This window comes from Marmota marmota, unplaced genomic scaffold (genome assembly GCF_001458135.2).
Source record: "Marmota marmota marmota unplaced genomic scaffold, marMar, whole genome shotgun sequence".
Classification (NCBI taxonomy): domain Eukaryota; kingdom Metazoa; phylum Chordata; class Mammalia; order Rodentia; family Sciuridae; genus Marmota; species Marmota marmota.
In genome coordinates, this window is record NW_026000211.1 from 13,022,720 (window position 1) to 13,032,884 (window position 10,165).

General features: G+C 37.4%; 1 protein-coding gene across 1 annotated transcript in view; it reads right to left on the minus strand.

Annotated features, from left to right (window-relative positions):
* Wwc2 (WW and C2 domain containing 2) overlaps positions 1-10,165 on the minus strand; it is a 136,010-nt gene that overhangs the window by 29,123 nt on the left and 96,722 nt on the right. Inside the window, exons 18-21 of the mRNA XM_015486000.2 lie at positions 8,169-8,403; positions 6,739-6,903; positions 5,541-5,633; positions 1,971-2,213 (exon numbers count right to left, since the gene is read on the minus strand). Of these exons, the coding sequence (XP_015341486.1) occupies positions 1,971-2,213; positions 5,541-5,633; positions 6,739-6,903; positions 8,169-8,403 (736 nt within the window). The remainder of the gene's footprint in view (positions 1-1,970; positions 2,214-5,540; positions 5,634-6,738; positions 6,904-8,168; positions 8,404-10,165) is intronic.

Consider the following 10,165-nt stretch of genomic DNA (forward strand, 5'->3'; position numbering starts at 1 on the left):
GGGAGGGGGGAGGGTGGAGGATGGGAAAGGCAGCGGAGCACAACAGACACTAGGATGGCAATTTGTAAATCAATGCATGTGTAACTGATGTGATTCTGCAATCTGTGTATGGGGTGGAGGTGGGAGTTCATAACCCACTTGAATCAAAGTGTCAAATATGATATGCCAAGAAATTTGTAACGTTTTGAACAACCCACAATAAAAAATTAAAAAAAAAAAATAAATAAACTGCAATAACAAGTAATTTGTGGAAGAATCTTAGCATGATGTTATTAAGTGAAAAAGTAAGTCCCAAGGTTTTTATAATGACTGATATCTAAGGATCAAGAATTTCATATCATAACAAATCAGAAACAAACAAGCAACAAAACTCCCAAAGAGTCTAAGTTCTGTTTATATGTGTAGTAGCAAAATTCCAAATCCATTTTGAATGTCTTTGACCCCAGAGGTTCAAAAGACTATGAGATTTCTCTGTGATATCAAAGTTGGTCAGAGTCAATCAAGAATTTGAAGTTATTGCTGGTGCTGAATTAAAAAACCTGGGAGGGTAAAATCCTGGCTATTATTACTGAGGTACAAACATGAGAGTGGGTCACTTTAACTTTTAACTCAGTCATCCATTTGGTAAAGTGAAAGCTACTGTGGCACTTGCTCTCCTGTCAGGTATTTAGCTAGAGCTTTATTAGCACATCCCCAGCCTGGTGGGCCTCACTGGCTTCAAGGGATGAAGTTCTACTATCTGCTCTCAAACCCAGTTTAGGTGCTTCTTCCTCTATGAAACCTCTCTTGGACCCTAGAAAGAGATCTTTCTTGTGGACCCTGGACGTCTCCTTTGTCACCAGTGTCTAATTGTCCTGTATAATATTCATGGCCATGTCAAACAAAAGGCCTACAATTCAACTCTAGGCAGGACAAACCATTTCCTGAGGTCTTATTATGTATGAAGGTTTCTCCCTACGAGGTGGAGTAGAACAGAAGTAGATAATACATTTTGTTGCTTACACTTTCTTTAAAAATTATTGGTATCAGTTTGATTCTTGAAATTCATTCATTAAGTTTCTGAGTTCCATTTAGAATTAGTAGCACTAATCAGCTAAACAATTTAAACATTTCCTATAGTACCACAACTACGAGATTAAAAAACGACTTTGGGCACAAAAGAAAAAATTATATCATGGACAGTACTTTTTATTAATTCAAGGAAGTGTATTTCAGATACCTACCCAAAGGGGATAGAAGAAAATAATGTTTTTGCATTCTTAATATTTTAGCTACATGAAAAATTCTATTTGCAGATTATGTATAGATGTGAATGAATACACCCTGCTCTGTCAAAATATAAATTCTAATAAATTCTAATAATGAGAAAACAAATCAATATCATAATCATGCAAATCCTTAAAAATTTCAGTAATATTTATGTGGCAGAATGACAAAAACAGTCCTTTTAAGACTTTCTACTTTTTAATCAGTGATTCTACCTTATTTTGCATAGATTTTGTAGGGTGAAAGGCAAAGAAGAATGCAAGTGAAATGTAATTTCTTTTGAATATAGGAAAGAATGGAAATTAGAAGCATTAAAGTTAGCAATGTATTACAACAATGTGGTTAATGAATCTTAAATAGCTATTCATTATCATCTGTTGATACAGAGAAAATGTTGATAAGAAATTCCCCTGTTGTCATCCTCCCTTCCTATCAGGTGACTAGTGGCTACCCAAGCTGCAAATACGTGGAGAGGAAGGGGGCCTCTTATCTGCAGCTTTTGGGGTGGCAATACTACTATTTTAGCAATATTCTGGACAGAAAACATCCTATAACAGTAGGGAAAGATATGTTTCATTCATAGCAAAAGAATCTGAAGACTCTGAGCCAAATGGAGGTATAAGTTGGGAGCCTCCTACCCAGACTTTAACAAGAATGAACCTGTGTTGGCCCCTTTGTGGGATGAGTGACACTTGGATTTGTACCTGCTTCTCAGCTTGTTTCAGGAGCTTCTGGAATCGCTCATCCTCCAGCACACCTGGTGGAAGATCAGTCTCTCCCTGAGCTTTCAGTTCTTCCAGCTTTTGCCGAAGGCCCCTCAGAGCCTGTAGCTCATCATTGAGGCGACTCTGGCGGGTAAGAGAGGCCTGAAGATCCAGTTCTAGGTCTAGAGATGTGCGTACTGGGCATTCCTGGGCTGTCCTTCTGAGGACTGGCTGGCAAACCGTCTGGAGAGTTAGAAAACACAACAATAAAACACCCTATTATATGGGTAGTCATTTTTCTGCTTGTCCTACTTCCTTGCTCCTTGGAAGTGAGAATATAACTGAACAAGCAACTTGCTTTGGCCAAAGAAAAGTGAGTGGGAGAGATGTGTACCACTTCCAGGCAGAAGTCTGTTAAAGCCAGTGTGAAATCTGCATTTTTCTGTCTCCTGCTAGAGGAATTACAAAGACCCAGAGACAGAGGCTCCATTAGCTTGGGTCTTCAGTAAGAACACAGGCAGGTCCTCTGGCCAATCTTCAAAGAACTAGTAGCTAAGAAAGAAGTAAACCTTTATTATTTTAAACCACAGAGATTTTCAAAGTTGTTATAGTGTAGCCAAGCTTACCCTGCCCCAATGGAAAAACAAATGTTAGAACAGACAGACAGTTGTTCCATTTCAGGAGGCAAAACCATCTCTGTAGTTCACTCCCTTGATATCTATCTATCACCTCTGAGTGTGGTTCAGAATGCAAGTGGTTCATGGGACTGGTTCTTTCTCTATTTTCCATATTATGCACTATCCATTCTCCCCATTGAATCACAATTGTTTTTCCCAGGGCCAATCTTACCCATTTATTTATTTTTACTTTTTTATTTTTTGACGGTGCTGGGGATTGAACCAGGGTCTTGTGCATGCAAGGCAAGCACTCTACCAACTGAGGTATATCCCCAGCCCCTTACCCATTTATTAAGGAATAATGACTGTCTATGTATGAATAAATTTCAGCTGGAGGATGGTAGGCAGGACATTAGGAAGAGATGACATAATCTCTGACTCTGAGGACTTTGAATGGAGAACAGTATGTGGCAATAAGCAATAGTAAGCTGTGAATTAGATCTTAAGTTCCACAGAAAGTCAAACAACGGACAGATCATTCTGGGCTGGGTCAGACTCATTTGCAGAAAGAAACTTAAACTAGGCCATGTACGATGGTATAAGCAGAAATTACAAGAACAAGGAGTGCATTTCTTGCCTAGATTGCTGGCAGCAGGAATGGAACACAAGATATTCCTAATAAGAATTGGTGCTATATGATACCAGAGAGGAGGGCTTCAAACTTGACACGGGTATTCTAGTTTGAAGGTCTGGAACAATGGTGGTGCTCATAACAGATGGAATGGAAAGGGCCCATCTGCACCTCTTCTTATCTCAGGGTCTTAGTCCACATTGGGGTAACTTTGGTTGTCTCCTCCTATTCTTTCTCCTCTGTCCAACACATGTTAAATGTTCACTAAATACTGAGGTGCTAGGCTTCTGTAGTACATTAAAAAAAAAAAAATGTTTCCTTTATTCAACCTCTGCTCTCTCCAAAAAATAATGGCATGGTAAGAATCACCTAGATCCATATTTGCATTGACTGTATTACTTGTTTTTCACAATCAGAAATCTTTCTTAGTTCTCATGAACATGGAATCTAAGGATTCCAGTGTGTACTGGTGTGCAGGTAAATGTTTACTAACATTCAGTTCTCTGCATGGAGAAGAAAACATTGATTTGTAGGCTTGCTGATCTCTGTGGTATAACTACTACCACAGTAACTTTTTAAGGTGTCCATGTGATGTAGAGACACGCACAGTTGGCTCCTCTGAGCTAATATGAAGAGGCTCTAACATACCACTAAATCTCTGACCTCATGACTCATATGCTTGTCACTTTTCTTTTCCAGTTGGGTAAATCTTTTGCTGGTGTTTGCAGATGCTTTGCTCTCTTACACCTCTCCATAGTTTTCATGGCGGAATTCCTAAGTCAGAACACCATTCTCTACTCATTTCTCTTAAACCATATCTGCTTCCCTAAAAATCACTGTAAAAATCATCTCTTACACATGTTTTAGGATTAACCTCTGTCTGGTTCAAGCAGATCTACTAACTAAGTTTATGAGCAATCTAACTGTTTTTGAACTCAACTCAACTCAGACACACTTTTGATAAAAATTTCTCTGAAGTGTGCTACTATACTCTAAAAACACATTCTGTTTGAGAAAGCAAAGTGACCTGCAAATGAGATGAAACAAATTTTCTTTCAAGATTATGGAAATTTAGGAACTTCCAAAGCATAATATTTGGTAGTGTAAAATACCTCAAAATTTCCTAAAAAATGTTGAATGCTAAATAAAAGTGGGCATATCAGTTTTTAGACAAAAGAAACATGTTCTTTTTTCCATTGAGTAACTAGAAAGTTGAACCAAGGGAATCAAAAGTTACTTATTCACATATCTAGTACTTTGCACATAGTGCTACGAAACCAGAGTGGCACTGATAACGATGAGGACTCTTAACTCACCATGCAAGTCCCCCAGCCCCTAATTCCGGTCCACAGCCCTGAGGCTCTGGCTGAACTCAGCTAAAACTCATCTCCTATGTTTTATGTCACTTCATGTCATCTACTGAGAGCACCTCGTATGCATCATTCTTCCATCACCCCTCACCTTACTTGCCCCATCTCTACCATTTCCTTTGAAATTTTATTTAAGCCTTGAAGCCACAGACCTGCTCCAGGAAGCCTCTTTTAGACTCTAGTGCAGAGGAGTTCATTCCCTCTTCTCCAGCACACTTCTAATGTCCCATGTGTGATTCTGAGAATTTTCTCTAAAGATGGCAAACTCACCACTGATAGCACACACCATGCTCTGTGCTTACTAAATAGCACATTGTAAACTGAAATTATAATAGAAAGTAAACAGGAATTTTTGATCCACTTGTATAGTCCAACCCTCTAATTGACTTAAATATTCTCATCCAGAGATCGATGGCATCTAGGAAAACAACCTGAGTAGTCCCACTCAGATGAATTTTAAACTTCTAAAAAGAACTGTTTAAGCAAGTTCAAAATCATGTGATTAAACAGTAAACAAAAATAGAAACACCCCAAAAACCTGTGTGCTACTCCTATGCAGAAATGTCTGCTCCTTCAGAGGAGGTCCCAGGTTTATATTCCTCCCACAAATGCTCAAGGGATGGTATGCAGACCTGTCAGCCATCACTGGACATTTGCTCAACCCACTGATGCACTTGGGGGCCCAGCAAGCTCCTTCTCCGGAGATATTGCAAACCAATTTCCAGCCTTAATTACCAGAGGTTCCAAACCAGTGACGAAAGAATGCTTTCAAGCATATCTTCTCTGGTTCTCTAACTGACATAACACCTGCATCTCTGTGTGATCACTGTGGCTTCATTCAACAGCCTGGGAGCATGAAGCACTGACACTCAATAGTTTTGGGATTCATGCTTTGCAATTCATGAATCTGGACTGGTCTAGGGCAGTGCGACATGACTGAAGGAATACATACCCTTTTGACCCGCAAACTGCACCGTTCACTGGAGTTTCTCACAAACAGTGATTTTTTAGCCAAGGTTGAACTGTCACTGTCACTCCGATTTAACTGGTGACAAAAGATTAAAAAAAAAAAATCACTATATAACAAACAGAGTTAGTGGAAATTAGAACTGAGAAGTTTACTAAATAAAGTAGGTAGTGAAAACTTTCCCCAAACAGATTCTTCCTTGTTCCATGGTTTTATTAGCTTAATTTTCTTAAATAATTTAAATAACTGTCAAGTCATACGTTAAGATAATTACACATCTTTTGAAATAAAGCAATCCTTTTAGCTAACATGTGATGTTTATTTCTTTAAAGAAATATTTCTATGAAGTACAGAGCTCAAGGTCAGAGTTAAGACATATTCTAGAATGCTCCTGGCCCAAGTAGCTCATGCCAACCCACTTACCTGCTTTAGGTCTCTGCAGAATGTAACCTATCAATCAAGCCTACTCTGTACCCTGCTTCCCATAGCACCAATCCTCTGCTACCCACCCTACCACCACCCCCTACCCCTGCCCCACAAGGCACTTCTCAGCTTATACACGTATAATTATTGTTTATGGCCTAGGTCTCTTTTGCTTCTGGATAAATCTCAACTATCTAGGAAAGTGCTTAATAAAAGTATTTCTTTTTAACTTGAATGAATAAAGTTAGAATTTTAGAAGTGTTTCTAACCCATTATAAAATATTAAATCTACTTTACTATACATTATAAATACTTCTAGAAGTACAATTTGGTAAATTGATGGAAATCTCAAAATTTTCTTCACAGAGTTATACATCTGATTCAGTGTCCAGAGGCATTAGTAAGAGATGCTTTTTGTTCTAAAATCCAATTCACAGTTTTCAGTCCAGCAAGATTAACATGGGCTGAAGCAAGTATGTTATACAGTGGAAATATATAAAATATATATCTTAAAAGTCACTTATGTTTCTAAACACAGATGGAAGTCAAAAAATTCTTAGCATCTAGATCTTTAAAATTCACTTACTTGCATCACATTAGAACCAGTGAGACCTTAAATTTGTGGGAAAACTAATTTTAAAAAATCTTTTAGTATTTGTAGTCAGAATGTGCAGTTTCTTGTCATTAATGGGAAATGCACTCACTGGTAGAAGGGCAAGCCACAGTCCCTGGTGTCTCATCACACACATGGTCACCTTACCCTGCAAATGTACTGGCTTCGCTCGCCTGGAGAAAAGGTCTGTGAGCGCACTATCATGCTGCTCCTCACAAACGGATGCTGTTGAGAGCTCAGACTGCTGCGGTCTTTGGGGCGAACTGCCATACTGTCATTAACTGCGTCATCAGTATTTGTCTCTTTGTCAACCTACAAGAAAAGTAATTTGTTAGGAACTAATCAATGTGTGTACATTTATTTTCCATTGTTCTAAGAAAAAAAGAAATACCAAACGCCAAACAGATTCATGTAGCACTTGGGACACTCCTAAGAGGAACGCTTCTATTACAACACAGTTCTTCTGAAGGGAAAGTAGGTACCTGGTAACTTCCAGGTTCTTAGGAAGCTACCACAGTGGGTAGGATCTGTCCAAAAAGGTTAGCCATGAATAGAAGTGCCACCTTTAACAGGTTAGAATTAAAACCTTCATGGTTTTGATTTAAAGAGATAGTATGAAGAATTCTATTTTGAAATATACCATCATTAAACATTATTTAATTTCTGATTATTTTTCAAAATAGTAATAAATACAAGAAAATGAAAATATGCCACAAAGTTATAGATTTAAATGGAAAATGCAATTAAATATATAAATATAATAACTGTTATGAAGCCAAATTTGGATTTTTTTACTGGATCTTTGGAAATGTAACAAAAATAAAATTTAAGTTAAAATGGAACTGTCTCGAAATATAAACTTGTAGGCACAGGTAGATGTCTTTTATCTTACAGGAATAACTTGATTACAGACCTGCCTCTTAATGAAAATTTGCTTCCTTGTGACAGGAAGTCCTTGGTCAGGGTACAATACTATTTTCTCAGAAATAAGGAATTCAAATGTTCTAAACTCCATTACCAATATTCGAAGTGTGCAGCAGGCATCCTTGAGCCTTAAAAAAGACTTCCCCATTTGGGGACAGTGGTCTCAACACATTTCTCACTTACCTACCAAAGCTGCCTGCTTAACTTGGTTGGCATCTATGCGTAAACCTAGTTTTCTGTCACCTTTCTAGACAGAAAGCTTTCAATAAGAACACCATCTAACTAAATGAAGTTCAAATGTTTGCTTCATGTTTGAAATAGAAATAAACTTTGAATTTGACACAATTAAGTAGTCACCCTGCTGCTATCCAAGGAATTCAGAAAATACTTCTAATAAATATTCACAGAATACTTTATAGAGACTGAAAGTAGTACTATTCCTCTTCTTATATCAAATTTAATGAAGAATTAATATTTTGGCCCATCTAAAAATTATAAAGCATTTACAATGTATCTTTTATATGCCTTTCATGATCAGCTTTCGGATTAAAATCTTAACACGGAATTACACCTGAAGAGATAAATAAGCATCTCCGGTGTCTACATGGTGCCTGTGAGGCATCTGTTTTAGTAGAACACAGCTGAATATTCACCAGGGTGGGTACTCCAGCGGGTGGCTGATGTCTACAGTCTTTGGCAACCTCATTTTCTTTCCTCCACTCGCCTTCATCCATCTTCGGCACATTAGTGCATGAACTTAAGTCTTTCATACAGCTATTGTGCTTTGCCAATTTAACCTCAGCTTCTTTTTCAGCCACAATTTCATCAGAGGCCTCTCTTAGCATTGTTAACCTATGGTGAAATGAAACAAAATGAAGACAAGACATACTTTAAATCAAGTGGGTATGCTGTATAAATTGTGCAACTTAGGCACGTTAACCTGTTATTTGGGAAATGAACAACAGACTTAAACAAAATGATTCAAGCCATTGTCTGGCTGGAACTTTTAATTAAATAGTCCATAAAAAATAAAATTCTCACTCATTATTTAACAATATACTGCAAAATCTCCATAGTGTAGTACTACAAAGTTAAATTTATGAAATTTGACCTAACTTCCAGATACTAAAGTAGAAATATTCTAAAATCATATATAAATTGTAATCCCAGCATTTTAAAATGTTGACATTCAAACTGAAGCAATGTGATATTAGTTATTCATTATTATACCATTAATCATAGGAGGAAATGGGATACTTTCAGCTAAGAGAGAATAAAAACATCCATTACTGGTCTGAGGTTGTAGCTCAGTGGTGGAGCGCTTTCCAAGCACGTGTGAGGCACTGGGTTCGATTCTCAGCACCACATACAAATAAATAAAACAAAGGTCCATTAAAATTAAAAAATATTTTTTAAAAAAATCCATTACTGACTGCTCACAGTCTAGTAGAGAAAACCCCATGTTAAGGAAGATTTACTATTAAATCAACAGAAGCCTCTTAGTGCCATTTGTGCTCACATTTACCAAAAGCCATATCACTGACTTGGGTGGCATTACAAGGGGTACTCTACAACATGAAGTCAGTTTATACAGAATATATAAAGGAGGAGTATTGGGATGGTTTAGAACATATCATGCTTTTGTTGAGTGTCATGTTCTTAAACACTGAGCTTTAACTGCAATTGGTGACATGCTGACAAATTGGCACAAACTAGTTATTAAAGGTGTAGCCATGAAATGAACACAAGGGAGGACCAGCAATGATGGCTATGAGTTATAAATTCATTTATTTACATACTAAGTGAATTTTTAAAAATATGTGTGATGTGAACATGAGAAAAGCTTGGTATTTAAAGATACTAAAATAAACCTTATGCTCACTCTCATATTTTTTTTTTAGAGAGAGAGAGAGAGAGAGAATTTTTTTTTTTTAATATTTATTTTTTAGTTTTCGGTGGACACAACCTCTTTGTTTGTATGTGGTGCTGAGGATCGAACCCGGGCCGCACGCATGCCAGGCGAGCGTGCTACCGCTTGAGCCACATCCCCAGCCCCTCACTCTCATATTTATTTGTCCTGCAGGGCTTTGATTTTTATTCACTATTAAGGAATTTTGGTAAGCACAAAGTATCTCTACCTTTTTATATCACTGTCAAAACCCTTCCTTACAAGTGGTCTATGACTATTATTTAAAACTTACCCTGTAAGTTTCTTTTCTTCTTTTTTTTTTGATGGTTAATCTTTTTAAAATTTTTATTATTGGTTGTTCAAAACATTACAATGCTCTTGACATATCATATTTCATACATTTGATTCAAGTGGGTTATGAACTCCCATTTTTACCCCGTATAGATTACAGAATCACATCGGTTACACATCCACTGTTTTACATATTACCATACTAGTGTCTGTTGTATTCTGTTGCCTTTCCTATCCTCTAGTATCCCCCCTCCCCTCCCCTCCCCTCCCATCTTCTCTCTCTACCCCATCTATTGTAATTCATTTCTCTCCCTTGTTTTTTTTCCCTTTCCCCTCACTTCCTCTTATATGTAATTTTGTATAACAATGAGGGTCTCCTTCCATTTCCATGCAATTTCCCTTCTCTCTCCCTTTCCCTCCCACCTCTCGTCCCTGTTTAATGTTAATCTT